Source organism: Pteropus medius, unplaced genomic scaffold (genome assembly GCF_902729225.1).
Source record: "Pteropus medius unplaced genomic scaffold, Ma_sr-lr_union100, whole genome shotgun sequence".
NCBI lineage: Eukaryota > Metazoa > Chordata > Mammalia > Chiroptera > Pteropodidae > Pteropus > Pteropus medius.
In genome coordinates this window covers 12,724,718-12,746,686 of record NW_024342473.1, presented here as the reverse complement: position 1 = coordinate 12,746,686, position 21,969 = coordinate 12,724,718, and the positions used below count along the sequence as shown (strand labels likewise).

At 44.3% G+C, this 21,969-nt stretch overlaps 1 protein-coding gene across 4 annotated transcripts in view; it reads left to right on the top strand.

Moving 5' to 3' along the window:
* Positions 1 to 21,969, top strand: part of SLC24A1 (solute carrier family 24 member 1) — a 30,278-nt gene that overhangs the window by 6,849 nt on the left and 1,460 nt on the right. Inside the window, exons 2-10 of one of the 4 annotated variants that reach the window (XM_039865267.1) lie at positions 4,914 to 4,967; positions 6,332 to 6,440; positions 10,407 to 10,493; positions 11,517 to 11,608; positions 14,616 to 14,805; positions 15,193 to 15,551; positions 16,263 to 16,352; positions 17,239 to 17,405; positions 18,389 to 18,638. In XM_039865267.1, the coding sequence (XP_039721201.1) occupies positions 4,914 to 4,967; positions 6,332 to 6,440; positions 10,407 to 10,493; positions 11,517 to 11,608; positions 14,616 to 14,805; positions 15,193 to 15,551; positions 16,263 to 16,352; positions 17,239 to 17,405; positions 18,389 to 18,638 (1,398 nt within the window). Of the gene's footprint in view, positions 1 to 4,913; positions 4,968 to 6,331; positions 6,441 to 10,406; positions 10,494 to 11,516; positions 11,609 to 14,615; positions 14,806 to 15,192; positions 15,552 to 16,262; positions 16,353 to 17,238; positions 17,406 to 18,388; positions 19,440 to 21,969 lie in introns of those variants that run through there. The other 3 variants (XM_039865269.1, XM_039865268.1, XM_039865270.1) reach the window with 3 other exon arrangements.

Genomic DNA, 21,969 nt, shown 5'->3' with positions numbered 1-21,969 from the left:
TCAGGAAAAGATGGTAAGAATAAAATTCTCAATTTAAAGACTTTCTTTCCTCATAACATTTTCTTAAGCTTTTAGTATTCCCCTGCTAGTGGATGCTAGCAGACAGATGACAAAGTGAATGCATAAGAAACAAACAAATATTAACAGAAAAACTCAAACATCTGATCATGCCTGGATCAGTATATTGTTGTTTTCATGAGTATGTGTATTTTTATAGTTGATTTTACATGCATTCAAGCAACACAGTATATTTTCTCCTAGTGTATATGATGGGATTAAATGTAAAATTAGATATTCATAGTATTCTACAAAGAACAGCATGATTTCTAGATGCTCTGCCACCTGTATAAATTGGAATCATAAATCCAATAGAAAATTTTTTAGTGTAGGGGAGCAGGCATGTGGATTATAAATGAGAATAACAAATTAAGAAGATAATTTCAGAGTGGGACAAGTGCCGTGAAGGAAACAAGCAGTGCATGTAGTGGGGAGTGCTTGTAGGTAACAGGCCCCCTTTAGTGAGGGAGAGCAAGAGGGTGCCTCTTGGAGGAGGAGAAATCCAAGTAGAGATCTACAGAATAAGGGAAATACCCCATGTTCCATGGGAAAGAAGTCCAGAAGAAGAAACAGTGTTTGCAAAGTTTCAGAGTGGGGAAAGAGCTTGATGCATTAGAGGAAAGAACTGAAGGTCAGTGTGATTAGTGAGTAAGGGGAGAGTGGTACAGGATAATGCTGGAGAGGAAGGTGGAAGCTGCTTCATGCAGGGCCCTGTGAATCAAATATGGAGTTTGGATTTTACTTGACGCTCAACAGGGAATGTTGTAATGAAGATATTTAAAAAGTCACTTCCTAACTGCTGTGTAGAGAATGAATTGTAGATGTATAAAGGTGGAAGCAGGAAGTCCAGTTAGGAGGCTGTTGTGAGCATCCATAACAAATATCTATTCGAGGGATTTGAGAGATGTTTTGAATATAGAATCATCCGGACTTTATGATGAAGTGGATGTGGATGGTGAGAGAGCAGAAGTCAAGGTTTTTGGCTTGAGCATCAGGATGGATGATGGTGCCATCTAGTGAGAGAGGGAAGACAAGAGGAAGAACAGGTTTAGGGAAACTCAAGAGTTCCTACTCTGAAATGGTGAGTTTGGGTGCCTATGTCACCTCCAAGTGGATATGTCTAAGAGGAAGTTGCACAAATGGGCCTAAAGCTTAAGAACAAAGTCTAGGCTAGAAGTTGAAAGATGTGAATCACCAACAAATGTATGGTAATTAAGCTCAAAGACTGGTTGATGCTACTCTGAAAGAGAGAAACAGATAGTTTAGGATTAAGCCCTCAAGAACTTCAACTTTCATTTATTTGACAAACATTTATTGAGTCCCCTTGAGGGCCTGGGTATACAGTGAGAAAAGACACAGTCCTAGACCTCAAGGAGCTCAGTCTAGAAGAGGAGTGTGAGTTGATCCATGTTTTGTGGAGGCTGACACGCTAAGAAAAAGAATATAAAACCATTGCTACAAAATTAAGTATGAGGCCTTGGCAAGGGTTTATGTAGGGGAAAGATGAGTCCTAGAGTTTAAGCTTCATCAGCTCTACAGGAAATCCTCCTCAGTGGGGAAAACAGACAAGTAAAACTAATAGTTATCATATTATGTGTAATGATATGGATAAGTGCCGAGGGATGTAGTACTGTAGAGAGTAGGCAGCTCAACAGCCCAGAGTTAGGGAAGGCTTCCTGAAAGAAAGGGTTGGCTGACTGAATAAAGTGTAGGGAGTCTTCTAGGCATGTGTAAAGTCCAGGGGAATAAGAGAGTGTTAGGAGACTGTAACTGTGCTGTCCAATATGGTGGCCACTAGCAACATGTGACTACTGAGCTCTTAAAGCTGGGCTAGTCCGAATTGATGAGATATGCTGTAAGTATAACACACTGGATTTCAAAGGCTTAGTATGACAAAAATGTAAACTATCTCATTAATATTTTAAATATTATATTAAGTTATAATATTTAGTATGTTAGGTTAAATAAAGTATATTATTAAAATTAATTTTACCTGTTTATTTTACTTCTTAAAAAAATGTGGCTACTCAAAAAATTAAAATTATGTATGTGGCTTGTATTCTGTTCCTATTGGACAGGGCTGGACTAGAGGTAAGCAGGAGGCTGGTGTGTGTTCAGCTGAGTCTACCTCCTGAGGAAAGTGGGCCCCTGGATGCAGAGGAGGGACATAGTATGCTTTGCTCAGAAAATTACTGGCTGAGGGGTGGAGAATGAATCAGAAGAGGAACAGGTCAGAAGTCAGGAGGCTGTTGCAGGATTGTAGGCAGGAGAATGGAGAGATGAGGCCAAATTTGAGGACTTTCAGGAACTAGGTTTGACAGCTAACTGGACGTTGGCTGTAAGAGAGAAGAAGGAATTTGGGTAGACTTTTGGGTTTCCAGCCTAGATAAATAAGGGAATCAGGGTACAAGACTATACTGAGTGCAGGGCTAAGTGAAGAATATAACCTGGGTGAAGGCAGGACTCAGACCAGGGATTCAGTAAATATTTGGTAAATGAATATTTTTTAACAATCACAGAATAAAATGTGTGGTTCAGGGATTGTGTCATGGACGGCCTAGAAGGGGAGAGGTAGATTAACTGCTGCGTCAGTGGGAGATGGCACTTGGAAGTGAGGAGGACAAGCTGAAGGGCTATCACCTTTGCCTCCTCGGGTTCCTGTGAACAGTTCCCATTGCTCATTCTCAGCAAGATGCATCACAGGTGGTGCTGGCTTGACTGGCATGAAGAGATCCTCTTCAGTTTCCTTGGCTCCTTGGCTAATTTTTATGAGAACATGGGGTGATGAGGTTGAAGAAAGAGGAGGCAGAATGGTGTGGTGTGAGAAGTGGATGTGGGAATGTGTTTGTAATAAGGGCATATTCTGGGACTCATAGAGAAATCTTTTGGCTTGAACAAATCTGAATGGCAGAGAAATCATTAGGTGTGTACATCATGGGACAAAAGTGGGTCTCTCCGGTCTGTCTGTGGACAGAACCGACCATCCCAAAGGGCAGCCTGGCTCCTCATCACTCTTTTCCTCCATTGGATGAGGGTTGGACATGATAAATAGGGAGATGGCTGGGGCAGTGGGGGTCAGTGCTATAGACTCCAGTTCCCCAGTAAACTGACAGGTGTGTCATGAAAGAGTCAGGAGATTTGTTCAGAAAATCCACCGTGCACCCTTTGTATTTAGAATAGTTATTTCTGCTGTTTAATGCATTCGTTTGTTCATTCACTCATTCACTGAGTGTGTATCCAAGCATTCAAACCTCCCCATTCTTCAAAGCTTACCCAAATTCTACTTACTTTAGGAAGCTTTCCTTGTCCATTTCAGCACAGCACCTTTATCTATGCCTCTCATTTCTTGAAACATATTCTGTTTTGTCACGTGTTTATGTTATCATTACTCTCAATTCCTTTCTGGACACAGAATCTATGTCCTAAACATCTTTATATTCCTGCGGTGCTAGCACAGAGCCATGTAAACAAGCAGGTGCTCAGGAAATAACTGAATGAATGAACAAATTGGGTGGATGGATGGGTGGGCAGCCTGCATGAGGCAGTATTTTCTTTATTTTCAGAACTGAACAGAGAAGGAAGTGTAGCAAGTTCAGTTCTAATTCTGGCCATGGAGGTTGGTGGGGTAGGGGAGGCAATGGAAAGGTGAAGACAATGACTGGGACAGCCATTAGTGACCCTAATACCTGAAGATAGCACTAGAGGACAGTTGAGAGTATCTACTCATTCAATTCACCTTTACTGAGCACCTACTGTGTATAAGACACTATGCAACAGGCTAGGGGAACAGAAATGACTGTATCACTGCATGGCAAAAAAAAAAAAAGGAGTCTAACTGGTAGACAACTCATGTATGTGAAAAGTTAAACAATGATTTCTTTTTTTTAATGGCATTGCAAGGCAGTAATACAAAGTGGCAAGCCTAGTGGTCCAGACAGTAAGTACTGTGAACTTAATGAGTCTTCATCTTGGATTTTCTAGTGCTGCCCCATTTCCCACCTGGCTGCCCTATAGCTGCCCCAGGGCACTAGCACTTATTTGATTACAGAGCCAATCTACGGCCATACCACCCTGAACGCGCCTGATCTTGTCTGATTACAGAGCCAGATTTTGGTATCACAAAATATGCTCACTGTTGTTATACAGCTTTCAAAGAGAAATGTGTCATAGTGAGCTGAAGTGAGGGTGGGGCAGACGGGGCTATTTGGGAAAGCTTATCTAAGAATTCACCCTGAATTTTCTGAAAATTTGATAGACATTGAAGGGTGGAGAAGGCGTTTGAGGCAGAGGGAAAAGGCATGCATGAGGGAATAGGAGCTGGAATAGATTAGGTATATTTAGAAGACAATTTCTTTACTTAAATATTTATTGAACCCTTGCTAAGCGCCCAGCGGTGTTTTTGTGCTGGACACACATGGTAAATGAAATAGGCAGTCTGCCTTCAAGATGCTTGCGGGGTAGTCAATTTATTTGCGTGTTTGCGGGGTAGTCAATTTATTTGCATGTTTGCTAATATATAAATAACATACAAATAAATTGGAGAAAGCGCTATGAAGGAAAAGAATAGAAGTCAATAAAAGAGAATTAGATGGGCACTCTGAGATGAGGGCTTCAAGATGGGAAAAGAGGATGGCACATTTGAGGGACTGAAAGACAGGTGGCGTTACTGGACTGTGGTGAGTGGACACAATTGACTGGGATTAATGTGTGCAGGCTGAAGACAGGCTGTGGAAGGACAGATTATCTCTGGGTGTGTTTCTGTGTTCCAACTCTCTTTCTTTCTGGAGAGAGAGGGAACTAGGGAAAAATAGTGTGAGTCTCTCCAAACATCTTGTGACTTCTGTCCCTGTTTGCAGCCAGGTGATGGGGCAGTTGTGGTAGATGAGCTACAGGATAACAAGAAGCTAAAGGTGGGTGCCATGTGGAGTCTACCCAGTGAGGAACATGGGAGAGTCACAGACTCAGGACACTGTGGCTCTGATGCTGAGGATCTTGGGCTGGGCTCAAGCCTGGGAAGCTTCTGGGAGTGCTGCCAGGGTGAGCCAGGGAAGGAGTGGGCTTTTTGCCAAAGGGACTCTCACCACGAGGAGGCCTTCGAGGAGGTGCTAGTTTGAGAGCTAAGTCTAGAGTGTCACTGCTCACTCTGCCATTAGCTTGCTGTGAGAGCTTGGGCCTCAGATTCTGCATCTGTAAAATGATTGGATTAGATGAACTCAAGTCCAACTTTATAGTCCCGATGTGCCATGATTGATCTGAAAGCCTAATTCCTGTGGCTTTGGAACATCCAGACCTAAGAGAACCATTGGAGGGGCTCTGGGGGTGGGAGAGTCTGAGGTTTCTGGAAAACTGTGTCTTAGCTGACTTTGGCCTATGGGATATTTGGGAAGAGGTATGGGAACCTTAAAGAGGAGAGGTGGGGACTGAATGAAACCTCACCTGTCCACAACCTAGGCCTGTTGTAAAGTACTATGTTACCACAGCCACTAGATGGCAGAAGAGCTCAGAGCCAGAGGGATGGGGAAGAGGAAAGGGCAGGGGATGGAGGAACTGAGCAAACATCTGTCTTTGGAAGTTCCATTGTAAATCAGATGATGTTACTATGTGTGTAACTATGAATAAGTACGCATGATATATGTGTGTGTGCATCTTCAGATGTGTGTACACGTGTGCCTGTGAAGGTCTCTTTACTACGTGGATAGATCTGGATTGGGACTCAGAAGACCTGGGTGCTTGTGAAGACTTTTTCTTTATATCTTGCATGACCTTAGATGAGCCACCTGGCCTCGTTGAGTTTTCATTTCCGTTTCTGTAAAAGGGGATCACAGCCTTTTCTATCTCGGGGTGGGGGTGTGGTGATGATAAAGCACCGTGATGTTCTTTGCGGACTGCTAAAAGTTGTACCCATGTGCAGTGGGTCTGTCTGTGTGATGTGTGAGTGAGTGTATGTTTCTTTGAGTGTGTACCTGGGAGGATGGACAAACTCTTGAGAATGTGGTGTCTTTAGTACACATTGTCTGTTGCTCCCTGTTGAGACTTTGGGGAATTATTCAGTATGTAGCATTAGCTAGTCATGGAAGAAGTGAAGGGAGGCTGAGAAAGAAAGTAGTGTGACTCTCCTGGTTGAGGTGAAGGAAGAGAGGAGGTCATGATAAGGATCCTGTGCTTTCACCCTGATCTCCATGGGAGGAAGTCAGGGTTAGTAAGGCCCTCAGGTGGCTCCTCCCCTGGCTCGGGCAGGGGCCCACTGAGGCCTGTGCTGCTCTCTCCTGCTCAGCTCCCGTCCGTGCTGACCCGAGGGAGTAGCTCAGCCTCTCTGCACAACAGCACCATCCGCAGCTCCTTCTACTGGCTCATGCTCCACAGCCTGGACCCTCTGGGGGAAGGTAAGCAAGGCCTCCTCAGACCTGCGTGGTCTCCCTGGGACCTGTAAAACTGATAGGCAGTGGGTGGGGTGAGGGCGGGAGAGAGAGAGTTAGCAGAAGACAGTGGATGGTAAAGCCAGTCTGGGAGACAGGGTAGAGACAGAGACACGAAACTCACTAGGAGAGGGCCCCAAGGAGCTAAGGTCCTTGGGTATCTACATCCCACTATCCCCCTGCCTCCATGTCCTCTCCTGTAAAATGAAGGGGTTCAACTGCAATTAGTGTGGCCATGAGTGCCATGTGCCCTGCATTGGTCTATATTGGGGCTGCCTTCAGTGACTTCCCTGCAAAGCCTACCACCCACAAGTTCACCCCTGTGTCCCACAGAGTCTCCAGCCAGACAGCTTGGCTCAGGCTGACTGGCCAGGACCACTTCTGGGGGCACCTCCTGTAGGGCCTCACAGTCAGAAGCCCTGATGGCACCTCCCTTTGCTTTGTATTTAGCTCTTGTGTCCTAAGAAGGCTGCTAACCTGTCCCCCAGCCAGGAATCCTAAAGGATATCCTGGGAGCTGCCAGGACCACTTCTGGGGGTGGCAAGGGCCCAAAGTGCAGTAGGGGCTGAGGCCTAACTTGAAAAATGATGAGGGCAGCTGAGGTTCTCACCATCCACCTTACCAAGTCTTGTCTCCTAGCTCCTTACTCCAGAGAGGTACCCCCAACATGATTCTCAGGCTCCCCAAAGGCATTCCTCAAGTGAGCACCTGCTCTCCTTGAGCCTCTCATTCTTGTGACTCTGGTGTAGAACTGGGAGCCCAGGTAGGAGGCCTATCAATGGAAGGTTGTCCTTTGGACAGAAGCGAAGGGGTTGGAGTTGCAGTTGAGCAGAAGGGCTGAAGACTAAGCTGAATATGACACCAGAGACTGACCCATGAGCCCCAAGGAGCACCCTGACTGACTTTTCTGGTTCAGGGACAAATTTGGGGGGCTCAGAATTTTCTCAGGCCCTGAAGTTTCTTCTTCAGACACAATATTGGGTTGTTGGATGTTTAAAACAAGTATATAATACTGTGAAAATCAGAGTCAAAGACAAGGTGATCGAACCTTCTTTGGAAAATCCTCAAAGTGAACCTCGGCAGACATTGAGAGAGGCCACTCCCAAGTGTCAGCTCCAGAAAAATAGTACCACTGGGGTTTTGAGAGCAGAGTCCATAGCACCAGGCAGCCTGTGTGTGATCAGTGCTGGGAACATACTTGGCCTAGGCGCTATGAAGGAAGCTGTGTCTCTGGGCTATGCTAGGCCACTCCTTGTGGAATCACTGACTCTGGCAAAATCTAAAGATAAAGACTTGTCTTCAGTGGGACCACAGGGCCCCCTGCCTGGGCCACTTCCACAACCACCAGCCGCCAGCTGGCCTACTTGTGCTAACAGGATTATGTGATGTCCAGGCCAGGCCGAGGTCAGAGGAGATTGACACTAAGGAGATGATCCGCTGCACTGAGAGCTGAGAGGCCATGTGAGGAAACAAGCTCTCGGGGAGCCAGTGTCTGTCGTCCCAGGGAAGACAGTCATGTACGGTCCATCGTGTGCATGTGTGGTGGGCATGGAACGACCCACACTGTGAAGGATTGCTGACATACTCTGGGATGCAGTCCTGTTCAGAGAAGCCGACCCCAATTCTACACCCTGAGATTCCATCCAGGAGGGGCTAGGACCATGCAGTGCTGTGATGAAGGCTTTTGTTCCCAAGACTTTCCAGATACATGTTTGTGTTTCCATATGCAGTTTCCAAATGGCTATCCAGGTGTTTCCGCCATTTCCAAATGTTCTAACTCTTCCACAAAACTGATCTATAGTGTAAACTCTCACTTACCCTGTGAAGGGGCTTTACCTCTCCAGAATCCGATGCCCCTTCTGGTGATTTTACTCAGACATGTGCAAGTGCGCATGTGTATAAGATATGGAGAGACAGAGATAGAGACACAGAAAGAGACACAGAGACAGAGAGAAGCAGAGAGAGGCCCTGACTTGTTTTCCTCGGTGTCATGGGATATGAGAGGTTAGGGTGTGTGATGAGGGATGACAAGGGAAGAAGGGAACTCGATTTTCTTGCCAGCCCTTCCAGTCAGGTCAGCAGATGTTCTCAGCCCCAGGACGAACCACAGAGCCCTTCTTTGATAACAGCCGCATGTTGCTCAACAGAAGACTGCGGTGCTTGATCATTGCTAGGCGGGTGTTGGACTTGTCTGGGTGAAGGAGGCAATGGAGTCCTCTCCTCATGACATCTCAGTTCTGATGAGGACATCCTGGGCAGGCTCACCAGAACACTTCAAGGGATCACACATGCCAGAGTGGTGGCTTTGCAAGATGGAGCCTGTTGCCGGAGGCAGCTGCAGTTGAACCAATTTGCAGTTTAGGAGACAGGTCGAGAGGAGAGAATTCCAAACCTGCTTATGTATCCTGCCCATCCTGGACCCAGGCAGAGTTTGATCCACCCAGATTCCCAGATTGCACCTGCTCAGTCTGTCTGGATTATAGACTAGAGGATCTTTAGGGTCCCTTCTAACCCAAACCCTCTAGAATGTGGGACCTCATCACTGCAGTCTGGGTGGGACAGCTGCTCTCAACTAATGTCATTTCATCACTGTTGTCAGAGCTACAACTGATATAGTGCTTTCTAAGTGCCAGGCACTATTTTAAGCATGTTCACGTATAAATTCATTTATTTGTTCACAACTCTCTAAGATTTTACAGATGAAGAAGCTGAGGTACAGAGAAGTTAAGGAATCACCCAGCTAGGTCCATGGCTAGCAAGTGGCAGATCTAGGATTCTAATCCAGGCTGTCTGGCTCCAGAATCTGAGCTAACATAATAATATTTAATGGCAGCAATTAATGTATTTTTATTTATTTTTATCTCATGGATCCCCACATCGTTACTCTGAGTATATCATGGTGTTACCTTTTTAGAGAGGGGACACTTGGGCTTAGAGAGGGTACATGGGCTTTCCAAGTTCACCCAGTGCTCACAGGGCAGAGCCAGCCTGGAATCCAGGATAGATTCCATGTCACCACTTTGATTTATCACATGTGCCATAGTCCTTACCCTTTCAGACTACATGGCTGTGAGGTGGACTGTTATGAACCCCTGCACCTTAGTCTCTATGCTTCCCACCTAAAATTATACATGTAAAGCACTTTGCATATTGCCCGGAACATAGTCACATTGAAAGAGAGTTGCCCTCCCCATTTTTCTTGCCTAGAAATCAAGGTAGCACCATTCTGTGCATAGTGCTCTGTGGACCTCCAGCAAAGCATGTGCACAAGGATCTGGAAAGAGGCCCTGCTTGGGTACCAGATATCTGGGGTCAAAAAGGGTGTGGCAGGGAGCTTGGGGGCAGCTATTTCCTCTTTCTCACTGGAGAGGGAGGGTTCATGAACATGGCCACCAGTAGTGCCCCTGGAGTTATAGCAAAACTTTTAAGAGATTCATAGAAAGTAAGCTGCAAAGGACCTTACAGATAATCTAGTCCAAGGATGGCAAAAACATCTCCTTTCTATTATTTCTCCATTTTCTGCCTGTTGCAAACATCCCCAATCAATCACGGCACTCTCCTACCAAGCTTGGATGAGAATTCTCCTCAATTCAGCATCCAAGGAGCCATCACTTGAGCTCACAGAGGAAAAAAATCCTATTTGTTGTCCCCAAGATTAACTATGTCATTTTCTTAGAAAGAAAGTAGGCCTAGAAAGGAGAAGTGACTTGCTCAAGACCATAGCCAGTAAGTGACAATGCAAGGAATTTAAGACAAGGTTTGGGAACTGGGCACCATGAACAAGCCTAGTTGTACTAGAATCCAGACATCACAACTCCTAGGCCAGCCTCTTCCCAACACACTTCAGCTGCTCTGGTTGCCAGCTGGCCAGCCTAACTGAAGGTTGTGGCAGGGATACTGTGGTCCCAGATGTGTTTGCTTTCTCATTTGCAGCCCACTCCTCCAGGAACAAGGATGAGGAGAGCTTGAATCAAGAGGCCAAAGTCAAGCCTCAGGCCAAAGCGGAGAGCAAACCAGAAGGTGAGAGGATGGCGAGACCAGCGGATTTTCTCCTGCCACCTTTCTCCCTCCTGTTGGCCAAGGACTGAGTCAGGCCTCTTGGCCTCCCTGAGCCAGTCAGCTGGAGTGACAATCTGGTGTTGCCTTACACTCCAGCCTCCCACTTCTGAAAGGGAGCCCTATACATCCCCCTCCATACTCTCCTCAGATGTGGTAGGCGAAGTCAGGCCGGGGGCTGTTGAACTCCCATTTCTTTTTTGCTAAATCTTCTCAAATTTGACTTGACTGGGTCTATTTCTTCTTCCTCCTACTTTTCACAAGGACAATTTTGCTAGGGATGGGTCTGAGATCAGCAACCCCAGTGAGAGGAAGCCGCCAGGGGTCTGGTGACACAGAAGTCCAGCACCTGTGTGGCAGGTGGGACAGGAAGAGTGAGACAGCTACTGCTCCATGGGCTATGTACAGCACACCAAGCCTGCCTGATGTACCCAGCAATCCTTGGAGGGAGGTAGAGCAGCAGTCATTGTTCCTATTCTATAGACAAAGGTGGCTCAAAGAGGTCAAAGATTTGCCCAAAGCCATCCAGCCAAGATGTGAGAGAGCTTGTACTTAAACCTAGCCCTCCAGACTTTCCAAGACTTCCTAGCTGTTGCCTTTGAAATCATCAGAATCCTCTCCACACAGTTGGGAAATGTCAGACCCTGAGGGCTGGGGCTTTGCCCTCTCTCTGCTCCAGCTGCCCAGGCTATTCACAGTATCCTTGGCCACACTGGCCAGGCTGGAAATGTTTGGGAATATAGGGGGAGCAAGGGCGGTCACTTCCCAGCGGTCCTCTCAACTATAGATATCTCTGTGGACAGGGCAACAACAGGTCACATCATGTCATTTTACTTCTCCTATCAACAAGAAATTCCCCAAACAAACCTTCTGAGACCCTGGAGTGGACAAGTCCAGTAGCCCTGTAGCTACTCACATCAGTCTCTGCCAGCTGCCCTCGAAACCTGGCACTTTTCTGACCTATCCCATGTTTATCATCCTTTAAAGAGGAGGAGCCAGCCAAGCTCCCTGCGGTCACGGTCACACCAGCCCCTGCTCCAGACGTCAAGGGAGATCAGGAGAAGGATCCTGGCTATCAGGTATGCACAAGCCTCTTCCCAGGTGGAGGAATTTGAGAGGTCCCGGGAAGGACTTGCTGACCAGAAATCCTTCCTTCCTGAAGGTCTGAAATACTATTTCAGGTTCATTCCTCAGAGGTAGCATTGCCCTTTCTCTGAAGATCAAAAACTTCATGGGGCCAGTTAATTCACTGTAGTACCTTAATATGAGTGAAATAATATATATGAGACTGTGTTGCCAATTGTCACATGCTGTAAAAACATAAGGAATCGCTGTTAGGGGGCCTGTCAGCAACTAGGAGACAGTGAGACCAGTCAGCTCAAAATGTGTGTGTGTTTGGGGGTGGGGTTGCTGGGTAAAACCCTGGAACCTTCTGAAGCATCTTGGCCTTGTCTGCAGGGCTTCCTGAGTCCTGACACTCCCGTCTTTACAGCCTCACAGCCTCTTCTTCCATCATGCTCCAGCCAAACTGGACTTTTTGTCTCCGTGCTTTTCTACCTCTAGGCCTTGGCTCACACGGTTTTCTCCCCGCAAAGAATGCATTTTCCCCTCCATCTTCATATATCCTGATCTCTCTCCAGGCTAGTGCAAATGCCTCCTTTGCTATGAGGCTTCCCTGATCCCTCCCACCACCCCAATTTGAATGCCCATGGTCCATTGTCCTTCTCTAAGAGTTCTTATCACTGCCTTCCTTGTACTCTATTTATTAGTCTCTCTTAGTTCCCCTGCTGGGTGGTGAGGTTCCTGAAGGCAAGATCCAAGTCTGAGTTGTCTCTGTCTGCCCCCACAGACAGAAACATAAGGCCTGACCCATGGTTGTGCTCAATAAAGGTTGAATGACTGATAGTAAGCATTCAGTTTTTGCGAGTTCCATCCCTGATTTTTTTTTTTTTGACACCCAGAAGTACTTAATTATATCTTATCCTTAAGCCAACAATTTTGGGTTGAGTGTCTAAGACATCTTTACGGTATCATGAGTGTCCTGAGTAGGCCGATTATAGCCAGCTCAAATAAAAGGGACTAAGAGAATGTAGTGGTATCTCCTGGAATCCCAGGGCAAGAAGTGAAGGTTGGTGTCATGAAGAGCTGGACCTAGGCCTGAGAAAGCATCTGTGACCCTGGTGGCTTCTCATTCCGTGTCCTGCTCTGCCTCACATCCCCTTCTGTGTGTGCAGGTTCTAGCGCTTGGCTTCTGGCAGCTTGGCTCCATTTGCTCCCTTATTAGCACACATAGCCCAAAACCACTACCCCAGTCCTCCAGTCCACAGGAGGATCACCCAGTGACTGGCTCCTAGTCACAGGATAGAGGGAATTCATTCAAACTAGGTCATGGAGCAGGGATCCAGCCTATGTTCCATCAGCTGTGACAGCGAGAGGTTGGGTACTTTGACTCCAACACAGAAGAAGGGAGTATTAAGGGTGACAGTTCTCAGAGAAGAGAGTGCAGGCTGGGGCAGACACTCCCATACCTGTCAATTTAAGTGATTTGTCATCTCCACCAGGAAGACTTCTTTCCTGATAGGGCTAGAGAGGGAAGGCAGGAATTATTTCAGATTAAAATCTTTTCGCTCTTCATTCCCAATTCATATCAAAGACTCATAAATATTAATATTTGACTTCATCAGGTGTTCTTAACCCTGGTCCCATATTAGAATAATTTGGGGAAGCTTTAAAAAATGCTCAGGCCCACCCTCAACCAATTAAGTCAGAATATCTGTGGTGGATTCTTGGGCATGAATGTTTTTAAAGCCTCCAGGTGATTTTAATATGCAACAGAGTTGAGAATCACTATGCATCCCTTGGGGGCTAGCTGTGTCATGAAATTTGTTACAGAAGAAGCACTCCATGAACACACAGAACATTTGTTCAAGAGATTTGGACCAGCACATTGTTTTAGGTTAGTGGAGAGCCTAACCTGAAGAACTTCAGAATCAATGGCTTTTAGAGTGTGTAGAGTCAGTCCACAGCTCCACAAACACCGGTCTGCAGATGGAGTTGTTGGGAGCACTTATGAGCATGTTAAAATAGGTTCCTGGCTTCCATTCTCAGAGATTCTAATTCAGTTGGTCCAGGTGGGGTGAAGAAACCTGTATTTCTAATAAACTCTCCAGACTATGAAGTTTGAGAACCAAAGATCTAATTTGGCCCTAGCATTTGCAAAGCAGGGTAGCTTGGTGGTTAAGAGGCCAACAGTTGGAACTATCCATATTCAAATCCCAACTTCATCACTTACAAACAATGTGGACCAGGGGCAAATTATTTAACTACTCTGTACCCTAGTTTCTCCATCTGTCAGATGGGTTTAATTCTATCTATATCATAAATTAATTGACTCATAAGTGCTAGTTATTATTATATTATTAATATTATACCACCACTTAACATGGTGCCTTGCCACATAAATCCCTCAATATATAAGTATCATTATCATTGTTTTATACATATAAAGTAATATAACAGTTTAGGTGTTTAGTGGACTCAGCAATATGATACCATGCTGTATTAGGCAACCTTAATGGAAGCATTGTATCTAAGACAAGGGAGGTGATAATCCTATTAGATTCTGTGCAGTGTTCTGTTTAGTTTTAGAAGCCTCCTCATGGGATATCAGCTAATTAGAGTGTACTCACCAAGATGGGGAGGAGGCTCTAGGCCATAGCACAGGGGAATCTTTAACAAAGGGAAGAGAGCTGTCTTGTGAGATAGTGATTTGTTCTGTGTGTCTCCAAAGAGTAAACCTATACACAGCAGGTCGCTCCTTGGCAAAAATGTGGATTTCAAACCAATCAGAGTTGTCACAGATGACAGAAGCTACTTTAGACAGTGAATTCTCCATCCTTGGAAACAGAGACTGGACAACAATTGAGTAGGAATGTTGTGAAGGGAATTTTGCTTAATAATTTCACTAGTTTTCTCCTCATACTCGTTTTCAGATATGTTCTGAGAAGAACAAAAATAATAGGGAGAAACTGAGAAGGAAAACAAAGAGTTGTTGTTATACATTAATCTGTTGGCTTTGGATTGTAGGAAGGAAATGTGGCTGGAGCTGGGAGCACAGGTGAAATAACTGATGAAGAGGCTAACGCTCCTGGTGAAGGCAAAAATGGACAGCAAAGTGAAAGTGAAACTCGACTAGAAGGTAAAAGTGAAAGTGAGGCAGAAAGAGGAGATGATGAAGGGGAAGGTGAAACTGAAGCAGAAGGAAAAGGAAATGAAGGTGAACTCCAAACAGAGGATGGTGAAATGAAAGGTGATAAAGGTGAAACTGAGGAGCAGAAATTCAATACTGAAAATCAAGACGAAGCCCAAAGTGATGAGGAAGGTACAGATGGTGAAGGGGGCAGTGATGGAGGTGATGGTGAAGACGAGAAGGACAGTGAAATCCACGCAGGAAAAAAAGGAAATGATGAAGGTGAAAGTGAATTACAAGCAGAAGATGGTGAAATGAAAGATGGTGATGAATGTGAAATGGAAGAGCAGGAATTCAATGCTGAAAATCAAGGTGAAGCCAAAAGTGATGAGGGAGGTACAGATGGTGAAGGGGGCAGTGATGGAGGTGATGGTGAAGACGAGAAGGACAGTGAAATCCAAGCAGAAAGAAAAGGAAATGATGAAGGTGAAAGTGAATTACAAGCAGAAGATGGTGAAATGAAAGAAGGTGATGAAGGTGAAATGGAAGAGCAGGAATTCAATGCTGAAAATCAAGGTGAAGCCCAAAGTGATGAAAAAGGTACAGATGGTGAAGGGGGTGGTGATGGAGGTGACGGTGAAGATGAGGAAGAGGAGGAGGATGAGGATGAGGATGATGAGGATGAAGACGAGGAGGAGGAAGAGGAAGAGGAAGAAAATGAGGAGCCTTTGTCCCTGGAGTGGCCTGAGACCAGGCAGAAGCAGGCCATCTACCTCTTCCTCCTGCCCATCGTGTTCCCGCTGTGGCTGACGGTGCCCGACGTACGGAGGCTGGTGAGTGCCCAGCCTATCTGTCCCCAGGCTATCTGTCCCCAGGGAGGCTGTGGGGGCTCTAGGCACTCTCACCAAAGAGTAGGTAGAGGACAGGGTCAAGCAGTATGGCAGGGCTCACCTGCAGAGAAGTTCTAGGATGGAATTTGCAGCTCCAGAAGGGACCATGCACCTAGGGGGACATGCCGACGGGCTTGGGAGGCTCTAGAATGTGCTGATTTCTACCACTATAAGCAATGTGAACTAGTCCTTCCTTGACTCCTATCTCAGTATCTACACCACCTCCACATTTCACAGGAATGTTGTCAAAACTCAGAGTAATAAGTGCTATTTCTACCCAGCACTTCTATTTATTGGGAAGGATCTGACTAGCATATTCAACCCAAAGGCTGGAGAGGGGCAGGGCAGGCAGAGGTTGCAGAAACCGAACAAATTACCTAGATTGGTCTGGTTCTAGGGCAAGCGAATAGTTCTCTTCAGTTTGGCGACTGCTGAATACCCCACTGGCTGGACTCCCCTATTCGCCACCAACCCCATCCTTTCCCAGCCATCTCAAGGTCCTCACTAGAAACAGAGATTTCAGCTCAAACATCTCCAGATCCTCTCCATCACTCCTCCAGCAGGTCTAATCTCTGATCCCGGGCCCCCCTCTGAAGGGCCAAAGGCCTTTAGCCTCTGCAACTTATTTCTCTTTCTTTTCAAACTTTCAAACAGGAGTCTAGGAAGTTTTTTGTTATCACCTTCCTGGGATCCATCATATGGATAGCCATGTTCTCATACCTCATGGTGTGGTGGGCTCACCAGGTGAGTAAACAGCAGGAACTAAAACTCTGCATCAGCAAGTCCCAAGTACATTTTTTCTTTCAGGATAAATTCTCAGTACCTAGGGAATGGTGAGGATCAGGCAAATTTGTATAGTTTCTAGATCATTTACAAAGGGAGACTTTTTATTCCCGTGAATGTCGTATTTTTCATGTGTGGCTCTTCTTACATTGTAGCATGATGTAGAAGGCCTTTCACAATCTGCTTCCAGTTGACCATTTCTTATTAGCCTTATTCCCTGCTTTCCCTGTCATGCATCTCTCACTCCTCTCTACCTGGTGAACCACACACACTTATGAGAGCAAGCTCGGTTTTACCTCCTCTCTGGCACTTAATCAGTCTTCCTCTGAGTGCCTATGGCTTTTCTGTTCTACCTGGAATATTGCACTTAGCACAGAGCTGTAATCATTGTTTATAAGCTTTTCTCCTTCACTAGGCCAAGAGTAGGGTCAGTGTTGTACTGCTCATATTACTATTTCCAGCCTCTTAATTCCTGGCACATAGCAGGTGTCTGTGGTTCTGGAAATGGAAATCTGACATGAACAGATCTTGGAGGAGCAGTTCTTTTAGAAGCAGAGGCGCTGTAGTTGGAATTAACAGTGGGAGGTAGTATTATAGATAGACTTTTAGTCTGTTAGACAAGCACCATCATTCCCTGAAACCTTGAGCAGGGCCCTGTTCTCTCTATGGCCCATCTCCCCAGCTGTCAGTTCTGCCATCACTCTACCTCATTCAGGCCAAGGGAGTGTGCTGGGCTCCATGGGCAGTGTTGGGTGTGCACAAAGTAGTATGCGGTTGGTGTATTGAAGAGCCTCTGATTTTCCACCTGCTCTTGCCATGGTTTCTTATTACTGTTACTGTTTACCAGGTTGGCGAAACAATAGGGATTTCTGAAGAGATTATGGGCTTGACCATCCTAGCAGCAGGCACATCAATTCCTGACCTCATCACCAGTGTGATTGTTGCTCGGAAAGGCCTGGGAGACATGGCCGTGTCAAGCTCTGTGGGCAGTAACATATTTGATATCACCGTGGGGTGAGTGGCAAAATTGTTTTCTAAGGCATATTAAGTAAGACTGGAAAACCTTGCTTTGGCTCTGTTTGCTGGCTTTGTTTCATTCGTTATACATGGAATAAAAGAGCATTTATTTATATTATTAATTTCTACAAGGCAACAAAAGTATCCTCCCTTCATTCATCACAGCCAGATGGTATAACAGAACAAAAATGCTGCCAAAAATGTAACTAATTTATAGATGAATTGAAAAATGAAGTTCATTAACTTCCATTGCCAAATACAGTCAAACGCTCTGCTCTGCTCACTGACCTCCAAGGTGGAGGAGGTGGGGTTGGAAGGAACAATGACTCAGTCTCACTTCCTGATGTTTCTGCTCCTTTGCCTTTGGGTTCCTGCCAGCTGGAAAAGCATTTTGTATAAACAAGCAAATGCTGTGTCCTCTTGTACCTGGCCCCTTACCCCTCCTCCCAGCATTGTCAGAGCAGAGCATCTGAGATAGTTTCATTTCCCAGCCATGTCCTGGACTGGGGTGGTGGCTTTGGTTTTGTTAATTTGGATTTATGTATATGTATGGGTTGGGTAGGTAAAAGGGCATAGAACCTTGACCATTAAAGAAGGTAAAGAAATGTTATGCTGAGCTGGGTGGGCCTTATAAAAATTTAGAGATTATAGTCACACATCAACTGATCTGGGTTAGTCATACAGAAGTCATGAAGTATGAAGTATGAAGTATGAAGAAAAAACACTCAGATCCAGAAAACTTCAGTTTTAATCTAGGCTCTCTGTTATTAGCTCTCTGTTATAAGTCCAAGGGAAGTAATTTAATTTCCTTGAACCTTAGTATCCTCATCTGTGAAATGGGGCTAATACTTTCTGCTCTATTTCATAGGTTTTTTTTTTGTGTGTGTGGAAAAATGCTTTGTAAATTGTAAAATACTGTTTAAGTATATGGGATGATTAGTAACATGAAGAATATTCACATTGTTTCTTCAATCTTGCAGTCTGCCTGTTCCTTGGTTCCTGTTCTCTCTTATCAATGGACTACAGCCTGTTCCAGTCAGCAGCAATGGCTTGTTTTGTGCAATCGTTTTGCTTTTTCTCATGCTCCTGTTTGTGATCTCTTCAATTGCATCATGCAAATGGAGAATGAACAAGATCCTGGGCTTCACAATGTTCCTCCTTTACTTTGTCTTCCTAATAATCAGTGTGCTGTTAGAAGATCGAATCATATCCTGTCCTGTATCTGTCTGAATCACTGTTGTTTAAAATGGACATGGATCAGAAAACCATGCCAGAAGTTACCGTATCTCTTGTTACATTAATGAAAGATGAACATGATCCAAGAGAGTGAACTGAGAGGCTGAGAGCCAGATGCAAATGTGATACGGGAGTGAAATTTATTGTTGGAAACACATGCAAGCTCATTGTGGATTAAGACTCTCACCTCTGAAGGTGTGGAGTTCCTACTCCTTGACTGATACAGACACTATCACATGGAGACCAGTAGAAGAACCCCTAGATTCAGAGGTTTTTCTACATGAAGATAATTGGGGGTGAGGGTTGAGACAGGCACAGTAGCAATAACACGAGCTCCCATGCTCACAGTTCCCTGCTCATTTCAGGGCCGCTGATCCACAGGATGCAGATGTGGTCTGTATCGGACCCTCCTGGCCCCTGCCCCAAGCACATACTCCAATTTGCTGTCTTCTCTTTTTCTGTTCTAGAAGGTTTGTAATCATTACCGGTTCAGTTATTGGTGAGTTTAAGGAGCTAAGGTTATAGGAAAAAATGAAGTATAACAGGAATCGATTATCATTAGTAAGATGTGTACTAATATTTTACAGCTTAAGAGGACGTTAGCTCTTGTTGCATTTCTGAAAAATGAAATTAAAATAAGTAGCCCGAGAAATAAAAATTATAATTTGCCCTTGAATTTGGAAGGCATAGATATTAGGGAAGGAAAACTAGGTGCTATTTAAAAATATGTACTTATTAGAAAATCCAAGTTAGTATTGTCTCCATCAAATGGTCAACTTGAGTGATTAGACATTTTAACCCAGCTGTACTGGCTCTCCCCCTCCAGCATATTCTCACCCAACAGTGACAGCTGCTCATATTGAGAAGGGAAGTAATTTTAAAAAGAGACCAAAGTCAGTAGAGCCAAGTCAGATTTATAAAGTAAGAAATCCAGTGAGGCAATGCTATTTTTGTATGTTAACCTAGACAGGATTACAAAGCAAAAAGATTGATTTCTTATGCGGCTTACATGTGGATTTTAAAGCAATTACAAAGGAGGAATTCCAAAAATGCTTATTAGCATGATGGCAACATGATGAGAAAAACGTATTACTACTTCCAAAGTAGCTAAAGGACACTTGTGTTTTAAAAAATTGTGTGGTTATTTAAACATTTCATATGGAATTTGAAGTGCTGTATATTAAATACCACTGCTTGCTGCTTTTACTAGCATCAGGGGACACATTAGAAACGAAACAGTTCCATGTCCCTAGTTTCAGAGCAAAAGGAGCTAAAGGTAACTATTATAATGGTAAATATGGCTTCATTTACAAACACGAGAGGGGATTCACCAAAGACCAGAAGATAGCAGGACAGATGTGATGTGAAAAAAATTCAACATTTTGGTGTGGAAGGGCTGTGTTCAAAGTACTTCAGTCCATAATCCACCTCTTAAGATGGGTTGGTTAATTTAATGGCCTCACTGCCCCAGGATTCACATTCTTTGGAAATAACTTTTATTAAATTTCAATAAATTGTGAGTCCCGATGGTATTTTATTTTACAAACATAGATGGGTTCATCTCTATCTTTAGGTCATTTGGTCAGAACGCTCAAAAGAAGATTGATTAAGAATATGGAATCATGTTGAAATTTCTTAAATTAGATATCTTTTTTCCTGATGCTGCTGCACTGCCCAGATGCCATCTGCCATGGCTTAAGAACAGGAGGAGGGAGTAATACCTGTAGAAGGGAGATCCCAATGCCAAGACTCTGGGCGCCAACCTGGTATCTGCAGCCAATTCCAGCTAACCTTGGGGAAGTCACCTCCTCACTGACAGCCTGGGATCTGACACTCCCCCAGAATGACTGAGTGAGGAATGACTGACAGTGAAACGTTCCGTAATGATAAAGCACCGAAGAGCCATTTCATAATTAAAATGAACTCGAACGATCCAACAACTTTTCCTAATCAATTTGCTGAATTTCTGGCATTTCTCTTTGCCTAGAAAGGAAGTTCTGATCACTTTACAGAAAAGGTCAAGTACATAAAATGAAAGCTGTGTCTTGATGGATAAGTAGGGATTCAAGAAGAGGGAGAAAAAGATTTCAGGGAGATGGAAAACCTTATATAACTTATGAAAGATAATTTGGTATGCTTGGAAACTAAAATTTGTCATACATTTAGAAATCTATAATTTATTAAACATTTATTAAAATGTTTTAGAGGTAAAGCGCTATCTTAAAATGTCAAGATAATGGTGAGATGGTCCTCTCATTTGATAGGCAAAATGATCTGTAGAGCTATATGGGACAAATTCTAGGTCATCCATTCAGCCTAGAAATTCTGAACTGTCTCATGTGGGTGTCTGAATTGGAAGACAGTGGCTTCACAGATGACGACTTCTTCATCACTCCTGAGTTTGCATATTCTTGATGGCCCTGGTAATAAGTTTGGGCCCAATTTCTAAAAATGTGAAACTCTTCCTAATTTAATGGGTTAAGATTCTATATATAGTACCAGAAAAAAGGCTGCATTCCAAACTTATGAAAATTGGTATATCTTTAAATGATTATTATATATTGTGAACATTAAATTGCACTCCCATCAATAGTTCTGAAAATGTTTTTATCAAATTATTGGTTTGGTCTTTTATAACACTGTCTATATCATAATTATCATTTATTTAAAGACTGAGTACCAAAGGCAGACAGAATTGGAATTTAATATTTAGGGCACAGCTTGGTAGATACATATGAAAGATTGGTTGGCCTTATGTGCCAAAGAATACCCTTGGTTCTGACCCCATTTTTGTGGGCAGGTGCCGTCGCAAATGGGACTCGTTTCTGTGAAAGGTCCAAAGAGATGGCTCATGATCAAGCTGTCGGTCTTTGGGGGGGTCACTAGAGCCGGCAGGACACCCTGGCCTAAAGATGCCCACACAACCAAAGGCACTCATTCTGCTTTTCAGGCCCTTCACTGTGATGAGCAAGTAAAACCTGGATAATTTCATTTATAGAAAATTCCATCAGTTGCTCCAGAGGTTTTATCACAGTACTATGTTTGAAAGAAAATCTTTAAATATGAAAGAGGGAGCTATCCAAAAGAACAGAAACTGTGGAAAGGCTGCAGTAACTTTATCAGAAGTCTATTACCATCTAAGAGAATAAGAACATGCACACAGATTTTTTGAATCAGAGACAAATTCCTATATTAATTGGTGCACTGTTAATTTTGTAAACAAAAATAATTAAGCCAGCAAATGTACTTACTCTGAGGCCAGAGGAAGAGGGTAGCATGAAAGGATAAGAAGAAACCCAGTACTGAGGATATGAAGGTAAACTGG